Source organism: Spermophilus citellus, assembly GCF_964194105.1.
Source record: "Spermophilus citellus genome assembly, chromosome: 5".
Classification (NCBI taxonomy): domain Eukaryota; kingdom Metazoa; phylum Chordata; class Mammalia; order Rodentia; family Sciuridae; genus Spermophilus; species Spermophilus citellus.
In genome coordinates this window covers 47667367-47691556 of record NC_138186.1, presented here as the reverse complement: position 1 = coordinate 47691556, position 24190 = coordinate 47667367, and the positions used below count along the sequence as shown (strand labels likewise).

The 24190-nt window shown below is 48.5% G+C and overlaps 1 protein-coding gene across 3 annotated transcripts in view; it reads left to right on the top strand.

The window, feature by feature from the left end:
- The window catches only part of TNXB (tenascin XB), a 57751-nt gene that overhangs the window by 20500 nt on the left and 13061 nt on the right, over window positions 1–24190 (top strand). For all 3 annotated transcript variants that reach the window (XM_081294079.1, XM_081294078.1, XM_081294077.1), the window contains 14 exons: window positions 1418–1708; window positions 2064–2369; window positions 3966–4298; window positions 4682–5029; window positions 10946–11254; window positions 12678–12965; window positions 13216–13512; window positions 14061–14375; window positions 14493–14816; window positions 15236–15559; window positions 17207–17503; window positions 19343–19675; window positions 20095–20418; window positions 22933–23265. In XM_081294079.1, the coding sequence (XP_081150205.1) occupies window positions 1418–1708; window positions 2064–2369; window positions 3966–4298; window positions 4682–5029; window positions 10946–11254; window positions 12678–12965; window positions 13216–13512; window positions 14061–14375; window positions 14493–14816; window positions 15236–15559; window positions 17207–17503; window positions 19343–19675; window positions 20095–20418; window positions 22933–23265 (4422 nt within the window). The remainder of the gene's footprint in view (window positions 1–1417; window positions 1709–2063; window positions 2370–3965; window positions 4299–4681; window positions 5030–10945; window positions 11255–12677; window positions 12966–13215; window positions 13513–14060; window positions 14376–14492; window positions 14817–15235; window positions 15560–17206; window positions 17504–19342; window positions 19676–20094; window positions 20419–22932; window positions 23266–24190) is intronic.

The window sequence follows — 24190 nt, the reverse complement described above, 5'->3', positions numbered from 1 at the left end:
GGACCCCAGGGAACCTCTGGGGTGATTAGGTGTTTATCTCACAAATAGTACTGTGACTGCTGTAGAGGCTGACTGGAGAGTGAGTCAGCTGGTGAGGCATGGGGGCCTGGCTGGGATGATGGCAGTGGGGTGGATGTCGAAAGTGAAGGAAAGCAAAGAGGCCCAAGCAAACCCTGGGTTCCCAGATCAGTTCTGTTCCCTGAGGCAGGGAGCAGCAGCTGGGGAACAATGTAGCATGGGACGCTTCCATAAACACCTTTTGAACATTTATTGAGTCAGATGCCTTCAAGATGTTCTAAGTGAATGATCATACTTACTGTTTAGAGCAGCCTAGCAAGGCATGCCCACTTCATGGATGAGGAGAATCAAGCACAGGGAGGGGAGGTCACCCAAGTAGAAAATGGCCAGGGCCTCCAATTGCTGCCCTGGTGGGCCTAGAGAGGAGAGAGAAGGCCTGCTGAGGGGCCTGGGCATCAGTGTCTGAAGGCAGGAGCCAGAGAGAGGAGAGGTGAGCCAATGGAACTCTGGGGACAAAAACATTCCAAGCAGGAGCAGAGGAAGAGGATCCCATGGGGTAGCCTGAGGGGTGACTGTCAGGGATGGGCAGAACCAGGGAGGAGAGTGGTGTCCTGGATGCCAGGAAAGAGGGTGTGGTCAGTAGGTCCAGATTCTGGAAGAGTGATTCAGGGGCTACTGAATGGCAATTAGAAATGGTAAGGTCACACTGGCACCATGGAGCTGCCTGACAGAGAGGTGGAGCTGGGTTGGGACATGGTTGCAGTTAGTGTGGCTTTTGGAAATCTAGGCTGGGAATAGAAAGCAAAGAGGGAAGGTAGAGGTTAGAGAAAAATGCAGGCAGAATGTGGGGGTGAGGGACAAGAGCATGTTTAAATATTGAAGGCCACATTGGTAGGGAGTCAGGGGCTGGTGATACAGAGTGGGGATGGCAGGTGAGTTGAAGCCCCAAGGAGGAGGGTCCAGAGCACATAGTGCCACCCTCTGATACCGACAATTTCCCAAGGATCTATCCTTTTCTCTTCAAGGAGAAACCAGCTATGAGTTAGGCTTGGAAGCAGTGAAGGTTGCACTGGGGAAGTTTTCCTGGCTGTGGAGATAAGGGAAGGCCTGGCTGGGTGCCCCACTTTCTGAACCCCTTGGTTGTGACAAAGTCAGCACTGCATCCACAGGGATTTTGTGCCATTTAGATGATGGCACCCTTTTTTAAGTGAACAAACCTGCTCTGCAGGGTACTTAGCTCGGCAAGCAGAGTGATGGTTGGATTTCAGTGCCCTTGTACTCCCTAGGTCATGCACCTTTGTGCATTGAATAGCCTGCCCAATATCATACAACATTCCTATGTGGGAGATGGGTTCCCCCTTCTGCTGAGACCCACCTTCTCTCAACCTTGTCTTCCTAGTGCCTCAGAGTGATCCCAGTCCAGAAACCCCACCCCGTCTGGGAAAGCTATGGGTAACAGACCCTACTCCAGACTCACTGCACCTCTCCTGGACTGTCCCTGAGGGTCAGTTTGACTCCTTCATAGTCCAGTATAAGGACAAGGATGGACGGCCCCAGGTGGTACCTGTGGAAGGACCTGAGCGATCAGTCATCATCTCCCCCTTGGACTCTGATCACAAGTACAGATTCACTCTCTTTGGGATTGCCGATAAGAAGCGGTATGGCCCCCTTATGGCTGATGGCACTACTGGTGAGTATCGCCACCAAAGCCCCCCACATGACCCCTCTCTCTCTCTCTGCACACTTACCGTCAGCTAGGAGCCAGCTGGGGCCTCCCAGAAAGGTGGCTGACTCCACCATCCTGGCCCTGCTCCCAGGCTGAGGGGCAGCCAGCCTCTCCCACACTGCTGGGCTTCATCCATTCCATTCAGCTACTCCCCAAGGCCCAGAAGGTGTGTCATACTCTGGCTGTACTAGACTTCCCAGGAGTTCAGCTCTAATACTAATAGAGTAGTGACACCTCCCCCCTCAGGTACTATGTTTAAACCCCAAACCTCAATCCAAGGCTTCCAACTCAGCATCTGGTTGAATCCTCTTGTTTACAGCCCCAGAGAGGCAAGAAGAGCCCCCTCGCCCTGAGTCCCTTGAGCAGCCCCTTCTGGGGGAATTAACAGTGACTGGCGTGACCCCAGACTCCCTGCGCCTGTCTTGGACTGTGGCCCAGGGCCCCTTTGACTCCTTCGTGGTCCAGTACAAGGATGTGCAGGGGCAGCCTCAGGCAGTACCTGTCAGGGGAGATGAAAATGAAGTCACAGTCCCTGGCCTGGAGTCCAACCGGAAGTATAAGATGAACCTCTACGGGCTTCATGGCAGGCATCGTGTGGGGCCCGTGTCTGTAGTAGCCAAGACGGGTGAGTCAGCTGCACAGGCCTCCCTCCCTGCTTACCCCCGAACTCTGAGTGGGACCTGGCCAGCTCCACCTTCTTTTTCTCAGCTCCTCTTTTGACAAAGCCTCTACTGTCTTCCTTCCCCTCTGCTCTTCTGTCCTCCACATTCCAGAACTCCTCTTCCAGCCTCTAGCTCCTAATCTCTTTCTTAGCCTTGTTTCTCCATCTCAGAGCAGGCCCCAGTTTAACTCATTCCAAGTATCTGGACTCATCCCTCCACCCCAGGCTGCCTTTACCTGAAACCACTGTATTCTCACCTCTCTTTTTTTACTGTGGGATCCTTCTGGGCCTCAGCTAGAACCTAGTCACTTCTGCACTTGTGTCACTATTCAGTGCATTGCTGTTCTGTACAGAGGTGGCAGATCCAGGAGATAAGGAAATCATGTTTCCCTGGCCTCCTCGTGCATGGAGAGGACTCTTCCCAACCCACCTCCCTGATTCCCAACCATCTTGCAGGGGAGCAAAGGACTCACTTTCAGCCCTGCATCCCAGCCTGTTCCTCTGCATCCCCAGCTCCTCTCTGTTGGATGCCATGATCACAGCCCAAGATGCCACTGCCAACAAGTGGTGTGGCAAAGTGGTTTGGAGCATGGACTCTGGAACCAACTGGTTCTGAATACCAGCTTTGCAACTTCCTGCCAGGGGACTGTGTGCAAGTTACTTAACCTCTCTGAGCCCCAGCTTTCCTTTCTGTAAAATGGAGGTAACATGGTGACCACTACACAGAGTTGTTAGAAAATACAGTGAACATGCATTCAGTACCTGGAGTGGTGTCTGACCCATGGAGACTGGGGCTGTTCCTCATTGCTCTTGCTCTTTCTAGTAACCTCCTTTTTCTCCTCTCCTCCCTGCCTTCCCATCCTTGCCTGGGTTCTAATTCTTGCCTGCTTCCTGCTCAGTCTCCTTTCCCTTACATAGCGCCCCTGAACCAAGGAGGGGTCACAGAAAGGCTGGTTTCCCTTGTGCCACAGTCTCCCTAGTCCATTGAGCCCTGCAGAGACTTCCTTGGAGGGGACTGTGGGTGGGGATGTGATTTCAGAGCCAACCAAGGAAGAGCAGGTCCCTCCCCAGCCCCTGCCCATCTGAATCTTTCCCCTACTCTTGGCCGGAGCCCTACCTTAGCAGTTCAATCTAAGGGCTCTAGGGGAGAGAGGAGGAGGCCTGGAGAGGAAGCCTTACCAAGAACTCATTCCATGGTCTCATTTTGGTAAGAGGGATGGGGCTGCCAAAGCACCCTGTGAGTGGACAAGGTGGTAAAAATCCTCCCCATCCCTCTGTTTTCTGAGGTCAGTACTGTCAGGGATAGGATCTGGAAGGATCCTCAAAGGGGTCCTGTCTTTTCGAATCAGCTTCTTTCTGAACCACCAACACACTCCCACCAGCAGACAGGCTGATCCTTCTCCATCCATGAGTACCTGGGTGGCTAATACCAAAGGCTACACAAGCCCCTATGTACCTTGGCTGGAGGAGCATATCTGTAGGCTGGATGTACTGCATTGTTCCCATTGATGGCAAACCAAGTCACCCTTAATGCCTGTGTGCCCCTATCTCTTTTCTCAGCCCCACGGGAGGTTGTAGATGAGATCCCCAGTCCTACAAAACCCAGTATGGAAATCCTGGAAACACCTGAGCAGCCACGCCTTGGGGAGCTGACTGTGACAGACTCCACCCCTGACTCCCTGAGCCTCTCCTGGACAGTGCCCGAAGGACAGTTTGACCACTTTCTGGTCCAGTACAAGAATGGGGATGGACAGTCCAAGGTAGTGCGGGTGCCAGGGTATGAAGATGAGGTCACCATCTCAGGGCTGGAGCCAGATCACAAGTACAAGATGCACCTGTATGGCTTCCACAGTGGCCAACGTGTGGGCCCCATGTCTGCCACTGGGGTGACAAGTGAGTGATCTGGTGGGAAGTTGACCCTCTAACTCTTTGGTGATAATTGAACAGGACATGGTGGCAGGGGCTTAGTTGAGTAACCACACAGGTCTGCTTGTAGCTGAAACTGTGGTCCCCTGTGTGCTTCCCCTGGGGTTGACCTCTGTCTCCTCCTGGGAAGGGAGGCACCAAAGGGACCTGTGCTATGCTGGGGGCTTCCCCAGTTCCCTACAGCTGACCAGGAGCTTGGGCATACTTTCAGTTTTCAGCAGAGCAAGGCCTTGGAGCCCCAAGGATGACCTCAGGTCTGCCAATGGGGACCATAGCTTCTCACTCCTTCCTCAAGACCTGGGCACATCTCTTAGAGAGCCTGCCTCACCCCCTCTCTCTCTCCTTCTCAGCTGCAGTGGAAGAATCCCCCAGCTCTATAGAGGTGGAGACCCCCAGCCCCACAGAACCCAGCACGGAGGCCCCAGAGCCCACCGAGGAGCAACTGCTGGGGGAGCTGATGGTGACAGGAACCTCCCCTGACTCCCTGAGCCTCTCCTGGACTGTGCCCCAAGGCCAGTTTGACTCCTTCACCATCCAGTATAAAGACAGGGATGGGCAGCCCCAGGTGGTGCGTGTTGGAGGAGAGGAGAGAGAGGCCACTGTGGGGGACCTGGAGCCTGGACGCAAGTACAAGATGCACCTGTATGGGCTCCACCAGGGCCACCGTGTGGGCCCCGTGTCTACTCTGGGCGTGACTGGTAAGTGAGGAAGGGTCTGACTCAGTTCCCTCTCACAGCTGATCCTGACTTTCTGTAGCCAGTTGCTCTCATTCCAGTGAGGCCACGAGTTTCTGCCTCTTGGGAAGACCTAGTAAGAGCAGGTCATGGTGGGAATTGGGGCTACATCTATTGGGGCTACAACCAGTTTTTGTGACTATCTACCAGTTTTGTTTCCTTTGTTTCTTTGTCTTAAAAAGCAGATAATACCTACTTCATGGAAATATTGTGAGGATTAAATGAGTTAACAAATAGCAAGTATTAAGAATGGAGCTGCGGGGCTGGGGTTGTGGCTCAGCAGTAGAGCGCTCACCTAGCACGTGCGAGGCCCTGGGTTCAATCCTCAGCACCACATAAAAATAAATAAACAAAATAAAGGTATTTTTTAAAAAATGGGACTGGGTGTGGTGGTGCATGCCTATGATCCCAGAGGCTCAGGAGGCTGAGGCAGGAGGATTACAAAGTCTAAAGCCAGCTTCAGCAACTTAACGAGGCCCTAAGCAATTTATTGAGACCCTGTCTCAAATTAAAAATAAGAAGGGCTGGGGATATGGCTCAGTGGTTAAACACTTCCGGGTTCAATCTTCAGTGCCAAAAATAAAGAATGGGCCTGGCAGACCAATTAAACATGGTGTTGGGTTTCTTGCTATGGTCATAATTATCCCTACTCTGGGATCTGCTTTGTTCCCCTGGCTGGGTCAGCTACTTAATTGGTAATAACGTGTGTCAGACAGTGGGCTATTCATCAGCGCCACTCAAAATTTTTCTTTTTTTGAAATACGTTTTTAGTTATCGATGGACCTTTAATTAATTAATTTATATGTGGTGCTGAGAATCAAACCCAGTGCCTCACATATGCAAAGTGAGTGCTCTACCACTGAGCCACGACCCCAGCCCTCGAAACTTTCTTTAATGATCATCCAGCAAGTGACTTTACAGCAAAAAAGAATATTTCTCCCACCCTTTGTCTCAGGCCAATTATGGGGCCACATTGGCCAGCATAAGGACCTATCCTGGGCACTTTGTCTGCAGAGCCTCATCCAACAAGGCTGAGGATGCCTCTGGGACCCTTCTGCTGACCTGCCCAGCTTGGTCACAGTGAAGGATGTCTCTTTTTCCCTTTGATTACTGAAACATAGGCACAAATGTTTTAAAAACAGCTTTTGCTATAAGAGAAAATATTAAAAACTTAAAAGACAGAGAAACAAATAGGTTTCTAGAACATGGTTTCTGTACTTGCACAAGGCTCAACTTCATAATTACTTGGATTATTTAGTTTCTAGAGCCTTCTACTCCCAAATTCTTTTCTTTGCCTCTGAAGAGGAGGAACCACCTCAGTTACCCTCCTCATCACCTGATGTAGTGAAGTAGAGGGTTGTGCCATGCCCAGAGCCTGCTGCCGAGGTCTCTCCTGGGGTGACTGTTGGCCCGTCCCTCTGTCCCAGGGAGCCACACTAGGCTTTGTGTGGCCTTGTCCTTGGTCTGTGGGGTAAGGGTGAGCCCTTTCAGGTAGTGACTAAAGTGGTGCAATAGAGGAAGATTGAGTTTTGAAATCTGATAAACCCATTTCCATTCTTGGCTTTCCCATTCTTAGCTTGATCTTATGAAATTTACCTCCTCTCCTGGAACCTCAGCTTCCTCATCTTCAAGATGGAGAAACATGGTCCACCTTGTTGTAAGTGTGAGAGGTGCTGATTTCTCAGCTCATTTGACTTTTTCTCAGACCCTTCTATAGAAAGATCACTGTATGTCCGTGTTCTAATGCTAGAATTTTTTTTCTTTTCTGGAATTGGGGATTGAACCCAGGAGATAGGGTTTCACCAAGTTGCTTAAAACCTCTCTTAAGTTGCTGAGACTGGCTGTGAACTTGTGATCCTCCTGCTTCCGCCTCCTAAAGCTGCTGGGATTACAGGTATGCGCCATGGCGCCCAGCAGATGCTAGATATTTTAAAACATGTACTTTACATGTTTGGATAATATAGAAGTGGCCCTTTAAAAAGAGAATGGGACAGAATGTTTACCATCAGGGCAGCAAGGAACTGAAGCAGCTGGAGCCTGTTGAGTAGGCTGAGGGCTGTGCCTGGCACACAGCACGTGCTGTACCGTTGCCAGGAGAAGCATTGCATGGAGCTAGTTAGAAACACTTCTAATTTGGCAAAAGACTATCCTTGATGCAGCGTGGAGACTGTCATATACATGAATAGTTATAATGTCACCTTTTCCAGTTAAGCCGAATTATTAACAATCAGGCTTGATGATGAGGGTCAATTTCTTCCCTGATGGAAAGAAGTACAGAGAAGGCAGAAACAAGCAGGAAACGGATTTTACAGGAACCAATAAGGTCAAAAGGCAAGTGAAACGAAAGAAAATGCCAGGCCTGGTAACTGTACAAGGAAGATGTTTAATATATGCTGATTGCTCTGGTCCCCTCACCCCCTTCAGCTACCTCTGTTCCTGCCCTTCTCACCCACACTCACTTTTGTCTGCCTGAAGCTTGGTTCCTGGTCCATTTTAAGCAGATTTCACTTGTCTGGAGTGTAGTCTTATCCTCCCATGGAAGTCAGAGAAACAAGCTCTTGGGAGTCCCACCCAGCCAGCCACTCTCTCCACCAGTTTGCCTCTTGGCACCACCTTCTAGTTTGGTCACTAATGAAATACCTCTCTGCCAGACTCGGCTTTCTCTGGAGCACTGGGGATAGGCAGGTCCTGAGCTCAGTCTTCCTATCCCAGACCAGTACACCACTTGTGTATTTAACAAGCATTTGCTGGGGACCCTCTGTGTGCTGGGCACTGGGACACAGCAGTGTGAACAGTGCAAAACTGCTGCCTGTGGAGCTCACAGTCTAGAAGAGGAGAACAGGAAACCACTTGGACAAATAATGTCAGCGGTGCCATTTGTGATGGGAACAAAATCTGTGGGGGAAAACAAAGCCAGTAGGTAAAGGTGGTAAGGACCTTGCTACACAGTATCTAAGGAAGGACCTGAAGGAGGGGAGAGAACGCCACATTGATCTTTGGGAAAATGTGTCCCAGACAGAGGGAAAAGCAAATGCAGAGACTGGCAGGTGGCAAGAGGCCCCAAATGTCTGAACCAGCAGGGAGCTCAGCATGATTTGGATAGAGTCAGGGAAAGGCAGGCAATAGGGGACTGCATGAGACATGAACACATAGGTAGTTGGGAGCCATTTTAAGAAGTTGGCTTTTACTTTAAGTAAGCAGGAAGCCACTGTGAGATGGTCTCTCCCCTCTGGCTGTAGATCCAGCAGATCAAAGGCGGTTAGGGCTGAAAGAAAGAGGTGATGGGGAGACTGTCGTGATGACCCAGTAAGAGCCCATGGTGTTTAGAGATGATGGTGGTGGAGGTAAGGAGGAGCCAGATCCTTAAGAAAGTGAAAATAGGACTTACCCTTGGGACAATGTGGGAGGTAAGAAAGAACATGGGGATGACACCATAGATTTTGACCAGAGCAGCTAGAAGAACAAGGTTGTTGTTTGACTGAGGTGGGAAGGCTGAAGAGGGCACAGGTGTCAGGGGAAGCTCAGGAACTTGGTTTTGACTTGTTGCATTTGAGACCAACGATGTATCCAAGGAAGATGTTGAATAGACATGACTCTGGGGGATAGAGGAAGTTTCTGACAGGATATAAATTTTGTCACTGACCTACTGATGGGATTTCAGCCATTTTTCCAATCTTGATGACAATTGATCCCCCTCCCCGAGCAAGCACAATCTCAGACATCTGGCAGGGACTTAGTGAAGGATAGTTGGCCAGAGAGATGTTGTTAATCAATGCAGTTTTACATCAAAACTACCCCATGGGTGCACAAAAGCAACAGAAAGGTCCTTTCCTAACAGTCCCCTGCCAACTCTGTCCCAGCCCCATAACCAGAAGAAGCAACCCCTCTAACTACCAAACCCCCCTGGAACCATGCCTTGGGGGAATTAACAGTGACAGATGTGGCCCCCAATTCCTCTCCTGGACTGTCCCTGAAGGCCAGTTTTACTCCTTTATGGTTCAATACAAGGACAGGGATGGGCAACCCCAGAAGGTCCTTGTGGCTGCAGACCAGCTTAAGGTCACCATCCCCAACCTAGAGCCTACAGGAAAATACAAGATGAACTACTGTGGGTTACATGGCAAGGAACACATGGCCCCCCTATCTCTGTGGTAGCTGTGATGGGTGAGTAAGTGGGAGTGAGGCAGTTCTCATTCCTATTATCCAGAGCTGCCCCCTAAGACCCTTCTCTAAGCCACCATCCCTCACTGAGGAGTTAGGCCGCTCAGGCTGTGCCTCAGTGACTCTGCAGGTCCCTTTCCAGCCTCCCAGACATCTTAGTCTGTTCTCCGACCCCTTAGCCTCTCCCTGGAGCTAGAACTTTCCCACCCTTCAGTGCCTTCCCCATCTCCAGCCCTCAGCAGGCCAGAATGATGTCATCCTTCCATTTGGCCTAAATCCAGTCTCTCTCTCTCTCTTCCACCCTCTCTGATTGTCCACAGCTGTTTCCTCCCCATCTCTTTTACAACCCTGTGACTTGGATGCGGCTGCCACCTCCCCCCTCTTCCCCCACTTTTTTTTTCCTTTCTTTTCTTTTTTTAATGTGTATGGTACTAAGGATAGAACCCAGGGCCTCACACATGCTAGGCAAATGCTCTACCACTGAGCTACATCCCCAGTCCAGCTCTTTATTTTTTGAGACAGAGTCTTGCTAAGTTGCTGAGGCTGACCTCCAAGTTGGGACCCTTCTGCTTTAGCTTCCCAAGTTAGCTGGCATTACAGGAATCCTACCGCACCTGGCCCTCTTCTGCCTGTTTTTATTGGGGTTAAATGATACACATACCTGAATATCTTCTCAGAGATCCCAGCCATCTGGCCTGAGTTGCATTCCCTGCTGATCCATGCTAGTCTCATCCTTCCACAGGCTGCCCTCTCCCTTGGACCCTCCTGCCCCTCATGGCTTCCTGGGCATTGGTTTGCCACAATTTTTGTGCCAAGGCACATGGTGAAATCCCTATCCCTTCTCTGAGCATTGTTTTAAAATCTAGAAAATAGAATGTATAGGATTAAAAAGGACACCAATTATATTGACATACAGCATGTCTTCTGTTTCTGCAGGTTTCACAACCAACTATGGATCTGAAGGCTTGTTGTTGTTTTTATACCAGGGACTGAACCCAGGGGCATGAACCTTTTTATTTTTCATTGTGAATTAGGGTCTCACTAAGTTGCTTAGGGGCTCACTAAATTATTAAGGCTGGTCTCAAACTTGGAATCCTCCTACCTCAGACTCCCCAGTCGCTGGTATTACAGGGGTATATCATCACATTCGGCATTAAGTATTTTTTTTAAATGCACTTGTCCTGACTGGGTGCAGTGGGACAACTACATAAGTAGTGTGTTGGACTATATTTGGAGATGATGTTCATAGATTATATGTAAATACTACACCATTTTATATAAGGGACTTGAGCATCCTTGGATTTTATTAGCTGTGAAGGGTCTTAGAAACAAACCTCTTTTGATTCTGTGGGACAGTTACCAAAATATTTCTTAAAAACTCACATTTGTGATTTGGTAATACCGGACTTCTTCATTAGTTCATTAAATAGCAAGTCTTTGTGGCATGTTTAGTAAACTACCACACTTAGAAGTAGTGATGAATGTAAGTAAAATTTTGAAGCTTCTGAAGTAGCTCTAAGGTAATATGAAAGCATCTCAGCTTTCTCTTGATGGCAAACTCACAAGTATTGTTAATTCTACAATATTTGGCTTCCTATCTTCATCATTGAAGGGACTATAACTGTTCCCCATTTTAGTTCTTGATTCCCTTGGAACCAGCAGAGCCCAGGATTTCTCCCCTTTGTAGAACAGGCATGTTCTGTGTCTTTTGGATTCTAGATCCCTTCCCAACCACCCAGGCCACTGAAACCCCTGACCGCCCCCTGGAGCCACGCCTGGGGGAGCTGACAGTGACAGATGTGACCCCTGACTCCGTGGGCCTCTTGTGGACAGTTCCTGAAGGCGAATTTGACTCCTTCATGGTCCAGTATAAGGACAGGCATGGGCAACCCCAGGTGGTGCCAGTGACTGCAGACCAACGGGAGGTTACCATCCCTGGCCTGGAGCCCTCCCGCAAGTACAAGTTCCTGCTTTTTGGGATCCAGGATGGGAAACGACGCAGCCCAGTCTCTGTGGAGGCAAAAACAGGTGAGAGGGTCCCCCGTGTAGCCAGGCCTTGGGCCTCAGCCTTCCCGCCTGCTTCTGTTTGGTTTAAAAATTTATACTGCCTGCCCCAGTCCAAAGCAGACAAGGACCAGTTCTTGGGTCCGATTACCTCCTGCTGGTCTTTCCTCTCTTTTCAACATTTCTGCTTCTGTTGAATGGGGGAAGCCCCTTCCTGGAAGATGGACTATGGGAGACTGGGGCTGCTGGGAGAAGGGTAGTGGTCACCATCCTGCCTCCCTAGGCCTTGTGGGTTTCTCACATCTTGAGAGTTTCACCCTTTCCCTCCAACTTTCACCCTCCTCACCCATCTGGCCCCTCATCTGCCTCCCATAAAGGATTTTCTTCCTCCTCTGTCCTCCTGAAGCCTTGGGAACTGGGAACCAGAGGAGTCCAACCCAAATGTGCCCTATTTTGGGGTTCAGTCCAGGCCCTTCTCTGCCCCTGGGGCTTCCTATTGCCAGAAACCTCTCGCAATAACGATGCCGTCAGTGTCTTTGCCGTCCAGGAAGGCAGCAGGCCAGCTCCTTCCCAGGCCCCCGAATGGCTCCTTTGGCAGATATCAGATGCTTTCCCCATCTCAGTTCTCCCACTTTACCCTTCAATTCCTGCAACACCCCCAGGCACAGACAACCCCCCATTCCTCTAGGCCCTATGGGATTCTCAGTGCTCCTGAGTCCAGCTGGTGCAGAATAAGAAAGGGAGGGGCTGGGGATGTGGCTCAAGCGGTAGCGCGCTCGCCTGACATGCGTGGGGCCTGGGTTCGATCCTCAGCACCACATACAAACAAAGATGTTGTGTCCGCTGAGAACTAAAATAAATAAATAAATTCTCTCTCTCTCTCTCTCTCTCTCTCTCTCTCTCTCTCTCTCTCTCTCCCCCCCCCCCCTCTCTCCCCCTCTCCTCTCTCTTTAAAAAAAAAAAAAAAGAAAGGGAACAGAGACGTGCAAGGACCACCCCTGTCATAACATCTCTCTTCCCCCACTGCTGTCTGCCCCCATTAGGGAACCTGTGCCCCACTTGGATTTCCTCAGGGGCCAGTCAGATCACAAAGTGTGGGCTCCTGGGTCAAAGGAAATAGAGACCAAGTCCGTGATAAGATGCCCTCTGCTGGGGAAATAGTCTCTCAGAGATGGGAAGAGTCTAGACAGCAGAAAGGGTAAGATGGAGAGGGGAACTAGGGAATTTCTTCCCAGGAATAACACAGGGCAGAAGACTCTTCCCACGTTGGTCTAGTAAAGAGAAGCTCAGGCCAGTTAGAGATGGTGGCAAGGATGGAGGCTGATGGAAATACTCTGAGGGAAGCATTGACCACTTGGGAAGTTCTGGGGATTTCCAGCCATAAAAAGAGACAGTCAAAGAATCATTTCAGAAAAAAATAATCACAGGAACTTTTCCTCTCTGTCAGCTGCCCGAAGTGACGCCAGCCCAGGGGCTCTACCTCGCCTTGGGGAGCTATGGGTGACGGATACCACCCCAGAGTCACTGCGCCTCTCCTGGACAGTCCCCGAGGGCCACTTTGACTCTTTTGTGGTCCAGTACAAGAGCAAGGATGGGCCCCAGGTGGTGCCCGTGGAGGGCCATGAGCGCTCAGCCACCATCACCTCTCTGGACGCCGGCCGCAAGTACAGATTCCTTCTCTATGGCCTCCTAGGCAAGAAGCGCCTTGGCCCCCTCAGTGCTGATGCCACCACAGGTGAGGGGAATCCCCTGCAGAGCCTGATCCTTTAAGGCCCTGGGGCAGCAGGCAGTCACTTGGATAGCTGCCATTAACATTATTTGACCCCAACCACTTGGTCTCAGATCCAGCTCCCCTGAGCCCTTGCATGAGCCTGTAGCACCAGTCCTTTACAAAGCCCTGTCTCCAGATCTCTCCATCCTTCCCTTTGAGGTCACCAGCTTTCCAGAAACACATTAGCCATTTCTTCTCCATTTCTCCATCTCAGTGAGCCCGAGTTCTGTGGACCATACTGGAATAAAACCCCAACTAGGGGAGGAACTGCAAGTGACTGGCGTGACCTCTGACTCTGTGGGCCTCTCATGGACAGTCCCTGAGGGGCAATTTGACTCCTTTGTGGTCCAGTACAAAGACAGGGATGGGCAGCCCCAGGTGGTGCCTGTGAACAGCAGCCTCAGGGAGGTCAATGTCTCAGGCCTGGACCCTGACCGCAGGTACAAGCTGCTGCTCTATGGGCTGCACAACAGCAAGCGTGTGGGTCCCCTTTCTGCCATTGCCATGACTGGTAAGTGTGTGGTGACCAGAACACCCTGTGTTTCTTTTCCTCCTGGCTCTCCTGGTCTCACTGAGCCATAAGGTCTCTCAGCTTTCTGTTTCCCTTCTTTTGGGGAAAGAATGCCTCAGTATTTAAAGGCATCATTAAATCATCACAATGGTACTGTGATTACACAGTATCATTGAGTTTTGGTGAATGTGTAAGTCACGAAACCATTGCCACAAGGGAAATATAAAGCATTGGCATCTATCCAAATTTCCTTGTACCCCTTTGCAGCCAACGCCCTCACTCCCAACCCTTGGCATCCATTGATCTACTTTCTATCATTTTAGTTTTGCCTTTTTTGCATTTTGTTTTAACAGCATCATACAATACATGTTGTCTTGGGTTTGGATTCTTGAATTTGCATAAAGTTTTTGAAATTCAGCTACATGTATGAAAAGTTGACTCTTTCATTGCTGATCTCTTGCCCTTATCTCCTTCTTTCCCACCCTCCTCTTGAGAGATTTGTTCAGTGGCAGACCAGTCACCCATCTCTCCCTATCTCTCTAAACCAGCCCCTAGGGAAAAAATTGAAGGTGATATCCCCACCCCAAGCCCTCCGACAGCTGAGCCCCACCTGGGGGAACTAATGGTGGAGGAGGCCACTCCTCACAGCCTGCATCTCTCCTGGTTGGTGACCAATGGAGAATTCGACTCCTTTGAGGTCCAGTATGAAGATAGAGATGGTCAACTCCAAGTGGTCAGTACTGGGGGAGACCAGAGTGATATTACCCTCACTGGTCTGGAATCAAATCACAGATATCTGGTGACCCTATATGGCTTCCATGATGGTCAGCGTGTGGATTCTACCCACATAGAAGCCCTGACAGGTGAGTGAGAGGAACTCTGCCACTCTGCTCCCTTCCAAATGACTAGGGGGTCCAAAGGAGAGTAAAGGTCCTGCAAACATGGCCTCTCTTTCAAGCCTTCTCTCTCTTCATATTCAGTGCCTCAGGAGGAAGAGAATGAGCCATCAGAAGTACCCACCATGACCCCTGAGCCTCCACTCAGGCCACGCCTAGGGGAGCTGACTGTGACAGATGCCACCCCTGACTCCCTGAGCCTCTCCTGGACAGTCCCTGAAGGACAGTTTGACCACTTCCTGGTCCAGTACAAGAATGGGGATGGGCAGCCCAAGGTGGTGCGGGTGCCAGGGCATGAGGACGAGGTCACCATCTCAGGGCTGGAGCCAGACCACAAGTACAAGATGCACCTGTATGGCTTCCACAGTGGCCAGCGCACAGGCCCCGTCTCTGTCATTGGGGTGACAAGTGAGTGGATGCTGGGAGCCCCGGGGTGGGGCCCAGTGGGAGGTTGACTCTAACTCTTGGGTAACAGCTAAGCAGGGAACAGTGGCAGAGGCTTGGTCAGGAACCACAGGCCTGCTCTTGGGTGAGGCTATGGCCCCCTTTGTGTCTCTCCTGGGGTTGACCTCTGTCTCCTTCTGGAAAGGGAAGGGCCATAGGAACTTGCGCTGTGCTGGAAGCTGCCCCCAGTTCCACCCAGCTGATTTTGAGCTTGGGCATGCTTGTCAGCTGAGCAGGGCCTCCCAGCCCCAAGGATGAACTTGGGCTTATCTAAACCGACCTCAGTTCCCCCAGTGGTGGCTGTGGCTCCTCCCTTCTTCTCCCCAAGACCTGAGCACACTTCTCAGGGAACCTGCCTCACCCTCTCTCTTTCACCTTCTCAGCTGCAGTGGAGGAGACCCCCAGCCCCACAGAACCCAGCACAGAGGCCCCAGAGCCCACTGAGGAGCCACTCCTTGGGGAGCTGACAGTGACAGGCTCCTCCCCTGACTCTCTGAGCCTCTTCTGGACTGTGCCCCAGGGCCACTTTGACTCCTTCACCATCCAATACAAGGACAGGGATGGGCGGCCCCAGGTGGTGCGTGTTGGAGGAGAGGAGAGAGAGGCCACTGTGGGGGACCTGGAGCCTGGACGCAAGTACAAGATGCACCTGTATGGCCTCCATCAGGGCCGCCGTGTGGGCCCTGTGTCTACTCTGGGAGTGACTGGTAAGTGAAGGTCAAGGGGTCTTTAGGTTGATCTCAGGGAAGTGGAGTCTCCAGTGTTTCCTCTGCTAAAGACCCAGGTCCCCAGAGCCCCTAGGCCTCTAATCCCCCCACCCCATCCTGTAGTGCCTTAAGACAGGTGTGATCTGGGGGCAGGGAGAGCAGGGAGAGCTAGTCAGACCTATCTGGGTGAGAGCCCTGGAGACTGAGGCCTCTAAGACAGTGATTCACAGCCAGTTTGTGGCTCTCTCCTTTCCCTCAGAGAAAATTCTAGAGAAATTTCTTTTTGTATGATTGGGACAAATTCCATGAAATATTAATTTATTCCTTTAACACATCATGATGAAGCAAAATTTCAATCATATATGCAATGAGAAAGAATAATATGATGACCACTGGTATATTTGTCACCCTGCTTCAATTAAATGTCAACTCCTGGCCAGTCTGGTTAATTTTTGCCCTGCCCCTTCCCACCCTCTCCTACTAGAATGTTCTTTATTAGTGATTTTTTTCACTATAAAATTTATGTGCCATAAAATTCACCTGTTTTAAGGGTGCAGCTTATCCATTTTGGTACATTTACCTAGTTTGCAACCATCACCACTGTCTATTTTCAAAACTTTTTCACCATCCCAAAAAGAAATTTTAACTTCAGATGCGTTTCTATCCCCATCCCTCCTTCCCCACTTATCTATATGACTCAGGAGATTTGCCTTTTCTAGAATTATACAAATATAATTATATAATTCATGTTTTTGGGGGTCTGACTTCTTTCACTGTGTCCCAGGGACAGTTTGACTTTCACTGAGCATGATGTTTTTGAGGTTTATTCACTGCAGTATTTTAAAACTAATCTTGGACACACTATATTTTTAATAAATATGTAAACATATCTTTCTTTTTAAAAAGGCTATTTTTATAGGCTGGTGGTATAGCTCAGTGGTTGAGTGGTAGCCTAGCATGTGCAAGGATCTGGGTTCAATCCCTGGCACAGCAAAAGGAAATAAACACACAAATAGGCTATTTTTAAAAAATATCCACAATGCAATTACCATACTTTAAAAAATCGTAACAATCATTTCTTACTATGGTCAGTTATCCAGATCTCATATCTGTTGCTTTGCAATTTATTGCTAGAGCCAGGTCCAAATAAGGAAAACCATTGAAATCAAAAGAATTGGGTTGGGGCTGTGGCTCAGAGGTAGAGCGCTCACCTACCATTCGTGAGGCACTGGGTTCAATCCCCAGCACCACACAGAAATAAAATAAAGATATTGTGTCCACCTATAACTAAAAAATAAATATTAAAAAGAAAGAAATCAAAAGAATTGGAATTTTGATTAGAATAGTCAAGAAAGGCCTCCAATAGGAGGTGATATTTGAGCAAAGATTTAAAGAAAGAATAGACATGAGCCATTCGTACATCTGGAGAAAGTCTTCAGGAGAAGTGAACAGTCATGCAAAGGCCCTGATGTAGGAGGCTGCCTGGCATGTTTGTGGACTGTAAAGAGACCACAGAAAGACTTTGGTGATCATAATCAGAAATAGATTCTAAGGCCAGAGCTAGTCCACCTTCTGACCTGGATCCAAGAAAGCTGGGACTTCAACACCTCCTTCCAGCAACAAGAAATATTCTGTTTATATCTCTAGCCCCTGAAGAGGAGCCTTCTGATGCCCCTCCTCTGAAGCCACGCTTGGAGGAGCTGACCGTGACAGATGCCACTTCCGACACCCTGAGCCTCTCCTGGACAGTCCCTGAGGGACAATTTGACCACTTCCTGCTCCAGTATAAGAATGGGGATGGGCAGCCCAAGGCTGTGCGGGTGCCAGGGCACAAAGATAGTATAACCATTTCAGGCCTAGAGCCAGACCATAAATACAAGATGCACCTGTATGGCTTCCACGGTAACCAGCGCATGGGCCCTGTCTCTGCTGTCGGTTCAACTGGTGAGTGGATAGAAAGATACTGGGCCCTGCCCCAGGTTGGATCCAGTTTTCCTTTTACTGTTAGTATTTTGTTTTGTTGTTGTTGTTTTGGTTTGATTTGGGTTTGTTTTCTTTTTTTTTTTTTTTTGTATGTGGGATTGAACCCAGGGGCACTTAGCCACTGATCCACATCCCCATCCCTTTTTGAATTTTATTTAGAGACAGGGTCTCAGTAAGTTGCTAAGGGCCTTACTAAGTTGCTGAGACTGGTTTTGAATTTGCGATCCTACTGCCTCAGCCTTCTGAGTCACTGGGATTACAGGCATGTGCCACCACACCCGGTTGTTGTTGTTATTTTTATATTAGAGATGAACCTCAGGGAACCTTACTAATGGGCTAGAACCCTAGTCCATTTCATCTTTTTACTTAGAGAAAGGGTATTGCTAAGTTGCTTAGGGCCTCAGCCTCCTGAGTTGCTGGGATTTCAGGTATGTCTTACCATGCCCTGCTTGGGTGTTTTTATTTTACTCCTTGAGACTGAGCCTCCTGAGCTTCTAGGATTGGTTCCGCTCTTGTCTTCACTCCAAACCTTTGATGTTGCCTCAGCTCTCTTATCCTTTACACAGGGATATTTTGGGTCCTTGAAGAGGCAAGATACCAGGGAAAGAACGGATTCAGGCACAGCCTGGGTTGACCTTAACCTCAGCCCATTCAAACTCAAAAGAATCACTCAGCCTCTCTGGGCTTCCCTTTCCTCTTCAAAGAAGGAATAGCCACACATCTTAAAGGGTGGGTGGGGTATGACTGGGCTCACACAGTGTGAAAAGTAACCACTTCCCCTTGAAGGTAATTCGTTCTTAAAGACTCCTTAGGACAGAGGCTAGAGTTGTGGCTCAGTGATAGAGTGCTGTCTAGCATATGTGAGGCACTGGGTTTGATCTTCAACACCACATAAGAAAATAAATAAAAATAAGATAAGGTATGTGTCCATCTACAATTAAACAACTAAAAAATATTTTTTAAGAAACTCCTTAGGACAGACCTATTATCATTGATTTCAGTAGGAAAAATTATAGATGTTTCCTAAGCCCCCAAATTGATACCACTTATGCTGAACCAACACTGAATCCTGTACATTGTTTTACTATTTAATATTAGTCATGTGTGCAACTTAACAAGGCGTTTTCCTTTCACCAGTCACTCTGTAACATGGTCACTGATGCTTTTATTAGGCCTTATGTCGCTGCTACCCCTGAGGTATAAGATGCTTTCCCAAACAGAACAAATGAACATGGTGATTTTGTGATTCAATTCTCAAGGCAGATGAAACCCTATAAGAACAGAAAAGGTTAATAAAAACAAAGCACATGATCTCACAGAGGCCCAAAGAGCTGGTCTCAGTGGAGTGGAATCTTTGTCCTAAGTTAGCAGAACCCCTGTTAAGGTCTAGAAAATACCTGATTGCAAAAATGACCTCAGTCTCTCATCTCCTTACCCTCAGTGGTGAAATCAAAATTGGCTTCTAAAAATGCTTGGGAAAATATTGTAAACCAGAAGGGACATTAAAGGAAAATACTTGTAAAATAGGAGTCCCAATCCCAAGAGGATGTAGCTCCCAATATAACTTTCCTGTAATGTTGGGTTTTGTCATAAAATGTTGTATCTAACACACTAAACAGATGGGATTTGGCAACTCCTAAGGGACTGCATTGCAACTTTGCACAAGTCTGTGCTTTCTCCCTGGTAACTGAATATTCAAACCAGAGGACCTGCATAACCCTTCTGAGAGAACTCCTAAAATCCCTTGGCTAGAAGGAATCCTACCAAATATGTCCACCAATTTTTTTTCTCATGATCCAGACCCAGAAAAGGATGAAATACTTACCGCAACTCTGACAGAACCACCAACCACAACCCCTGAGCCTTCTATCAAGCCACGCCTGGGGGAGCTGATCGTGACAGAGGCCACCCCTGACTCCCTGAGCCTCTCCTGGACAGTCCCTGAAGGACAGTTTGACCACTTCCTGGTCCAGTACAAGAATGGGGACGGGCAGCCCAAGGTGGTGCGGGTGCCAGGGCATGAGGACGAGGTCACCATCTCAGGGCTGGAGCCAGACCACAAGTACAAGATGCACCTGTATGGCTTCCACAGTGGCCAGCGCACAGGCCCCGTCTCTGTCATTGGGGTGACAAGTGAGTGGATGCTGGGAGCCCCGGGGTGGGGCCCAGTGGGAGGTTGACTCTAACTCTTGGGTAACAGCTAAGCAGGGAACAGTGGCAGAGGCTTGGTCAGGAACCACAGGCCTGCTCTTGGGTGAGGCTATGGCCCCCTTTGTGTCTCTCCTGGGGTTGACCTCTGTCTCCTTCTGGAAAGGGAAGGGCCATAGGAACTTGCGCTGTGCTGGAAGCTGCCCCCAGTTCCACCCAGCTGATTTTGAGCTTGGGCATGCTTGTCAGCTGAGCAGGGCCTCCCAGCCCCAAGGATGAACTTGGGCTTATCTAAACCGACCTCAGTTCCCCCAGTGGTGGCTGTGGCTCCTCCCTTCTTCTCCCCAAGACCTGAGCACACTTCCCAGGAAGCCTGCCTCACTCTCTCTCTTTCTCCTTCTCAGCTGCAGAGGAGGAGACCCCCAGCCCCACAGAACCCAGCATGGAGGCCCCAGAGCCCACTGAGGAGCCACTCCTTGGGGAGCTGACAGTGACAGGCTCCTCCCCTGACTCCCTGAGCCTCTCCTGGACTGTGCCCCAGGGCCACTTTGACTCCTTCACCATCCAATACAAGGACAGGGATGGGCGGCCCCAGGTGGTGCGTGTTGGAGGAGAGGAGAGAGAGGCCACTGTGGGGGACCTGGAGCCTGGACGCAAGTACAAGATGCACCTGTATGGCCTCCATCAGGGCCGCCGTGTGGGCCCCGTGTCTACTTTGGGAATGACTGGTAAGTGAGGAAGGGACTGAGGGGTTATCTTTCTTTCCCTGTGGATATCTGTTTGACTGTTGTATTTTTTCAACAACTCCTGTGGGCCAGAGCCTTGGCCACCCTCTCATGTCCTTCCTCCATTATCCTTGTCCATGGCCTATACCTATTGGTTTGACCTTTGCTCACTTTCAGCCATTTTCACTTTGTTGCGGGCTCTCTCTGACAGACAACCTTTGCCACCTCCAACAGTGATATATGTCAGGCACAGGCCAAGCTGGATTTACCAGAATTTTCTTTTCTTTCCATCTTAATTATGGGATTCTTTGTTATAACTACACACACACACACACACACACACACACACACACACACAAAAGAAACAACCCAACATCAAGCCACATTGGGATGACTGAATAACTTAGTGAATAGCTTTAAAATGAGCTATTATACTGCCATTGAAAATGTTTTACATAAAACAATGACTTTATTATGTTCCATTGAAAACACAGAGGCCCAAATTTTTGTAAAGATGCTAATCACAGCTATTCGAAAATAGCAGGCATGGCAAGAAGACTGGGAAGAAATACATCCCACGGGTATATGATTTGTTAGACAGAATGGAGTGTTCCAGCATGTTTTATTTTTCTATTTTATTCTTTTCTGCATTGTCCAAATTTTCTTAAATGAAGGCATTTCTTTTTTCTTTCTCTAGGCATTTTTTTAATAATCAGAAAAAAGCAGAGAAATACAATGTCTTCTTTTTGAATTCCATCTGTCTTCTTCCCTGTCACTCTGGAAACTTACTTCATTTCTAATTATGAGAAAGTTAAATTCAGTCCATAAGAAAGTGAGGAACAAATCACAAGGTGAATTGGAATCCCACAGGGCATCAGGCTGCCTTTTCCAAATCATTCTCAGCCAGATTCTGATGCCTGCCTCAGATTATTTCTTAAGAGTTTCCCAGATCTGGAAGGCCCCACCCTCTGAGAGTCATCTTGTGGAGGGCAGGTGGCTGCCTCTTTGCCCCAGAACTGTGGTTTAGGACAGGTACTCTCATGTCCTGTTGATCATCTAGAGGAAGGAACTGTTATTCCTCAGGCTCCCTGCCCATGGGGACAGGCCTTGTTCTTATACGTGTATTCAGCAGATCATCTGTGTGTGGAGTGGGAGGACAAGGAGAACAGAGGAGTCATTGGAAAATGAACATCAGAAAAATTTGCACTAAGCTGTTAATTCTCGTGCACCATCAGTTGTGTATTTTCTTATCCCCTAACCTGGCAAATCACAGCATTCCCTAGGAAGAGGGGGCAGTGTAAGGGGTCCATGTCCCCTGCCTTCCTGTTCTATCTGCATTGCTCTTCAATCCCACCCCCTTCTCAATTATTATTTCTTTAAAATTTTATTTATTTATTTATTTCAGTTGTTGATGAACCTTTGTGTTTTATTTATGTGGTGCTGATAATTGAACCCAGTGCCTCACACATTCAAGGCAAGTGCTCTACCACTGAGCCACAACCTCAGCCCTCAATTATTACTTTTTATAATACAAAATTTCTCTTTTAATTTTTTTTTAATTTTTTTTCTTTTGAATCCAGGGTGCTTTACCACTGAGCTACATCCCCAGACCTTTTTAGTTTTCATTCTGAGACAAGGTCTTCCTAAGTTGTTAAGGTCACCCTCCAATTTGCCATCCTCCTGTGGCATCCTCCCTAGTTGCTGGGGTTATAGGCATGCGTTACCATACTCAAGCAGAATTTCTTTCTAAATCTACATTTTTATAGTGAAAAGAACTGTAGCAGCATTATGGAAAAATAGGAAAAAACTCATAATCCTACCTTTGACCCAATAACTGCTGTAAATAACAGTGTGAGCATTTGCCTAGCATGCATGAGCCCCCCTCCAAACAAACCAAAAACTATGTGTATAATACATATTCCCTTTCTGCATTTTGCATACAAGTATGTGTTTTGAAGTTGCAGTCAAGAATATTCATTTAAATTTTGGCTCTTAATTTTTTGTACACAGTTACATTGTAATCATTTACCTGGCAGCTACACAACCTTTATTAATCATCATTTTAATGGTTATTTGATGCTTTGTGGTGAAATCTCTGTACCAAAATTAATCATCTTTTCCAGGTCATTTGGTTTCCTGACACATTTTGCTGCCATGAATAATCCCATTATGAATTCTTCCATGCTATAACTTTTTCCTGCTTTTAATAATTTTCTTAGGACAGATGCCCAGGATGGGATTATTGGGTCAAAGGAAATGAGTACTATTTTGGCTCCTGACACCTATGTCCCATTTGTTTTCTGAAAATTTGTAACCATGCACCACTGCCAACAGGACAGGACAGGCGTGGGGGCTGGCTCAGCTCCCTCCAACTATGAATGACTGGATGGCTAATACCAAAGGCTACCCAAGCCTCTGAGCCTTTGACTTGAGAAGCATATCTCCTGGATTTACTTCTCCATATGTATCAATGACACTAGTGAAGTAAGTCACCTTTGCTTCTGTCTCTTCTTTTAGCCCCACGGAAGGTTGTGGAGGAGACTCCCAGCCCCACAGAACCCAGCATGGAAGCCCCAGAACCCACCGAGGAGCCACTCCTGGGGGAGCTGACAGTGACAGGCTCCTCCCCTGACTCCCTGAGCCTCTCATGGATTGTAACCCAGGGCCATTTTGACTCCTTCACCATCCAGTACAAAGACAGGGATGGGCGGCCCCAGGTGGTACATGTTGGAGGAGAGGAGAGAGAAGCCACTGTTGAGGACTTGGAGCCTGGACACAAGTACAAGATGCACCTGTATGGGCTCCACCAGGGCCACCGTGTGGGCCCCATATCCACTGTGGGCATGACTGGTGAGTGAGTGTAGGATGGGGCAGGACAGGGAAGAGCAGTGCTGGAAGTTGTTTGATTCTCCACCAGCTTCACAAAAACAAAATATTCCTGCGGGAATGCCACTTGTGAAAGCCTGTTCATCTTGTTGAAAAGCAGATTTGTATTCATCAGGTTGGTGATGGAGCCTGATATTCTGCATTTCTATCAAAGTCCTTGTATTAGAACTGAGTGCTATAGTGCATGTCTCTAATCCCAGCCATTCTGTTTTGGAGACTGAGGCAGGAGGATCACAAGTTCCAGTCCAGCTTGGGCAACTTATCCAGACCCTATCTCAAGATAAAAAAAACAGAAAAGGCTGTGGCTCAGTGGTAGAGCACTTGCTTAGCATGTGTGAGGCTATGAGTTCGATTTTTCAGCACTGGATCTAAATATATTAATAAAATAAAGGTCCATCAACATCAAAAACATATTTTTTAAAAACACCAGGAGATATCGAAAAGGTAGAGCACCCCTGGGATCAATCCCCATTTCCAGAAAGGAAAAAAAAAAAGATACTTGTTAGATTTTTGCTACTACAACAAGTACCAGAGATAATCAGTTACAAAGAGAAAAGATTATTTTGGCTCACAGTTTTGGATGTTCTAGTCTACATTCAGTTCGCCCATTGTTTTCAGTTCTGAGGTGGGTCAGCAGATCATGGTGGGAGAGAATGGCAGTGCAAAACCTCTTACCTGATGGCCAGGAAGCAAAACAGAAAGGAATGGCTGGGGCACCAGTATCCCCTTCAAGGGCACACCCGATGACATGAGGACACCCCACAGCCAGGGACCATCTCTTAAAGGTTCTACCTTCTAGTGTCACCACCCTGAGGACCAATTCTTTGATATGCGGGCCATTGGGGAGCATTCAAGATCCAGACTAGAGCAGTGCTCCTGATGCTGACAT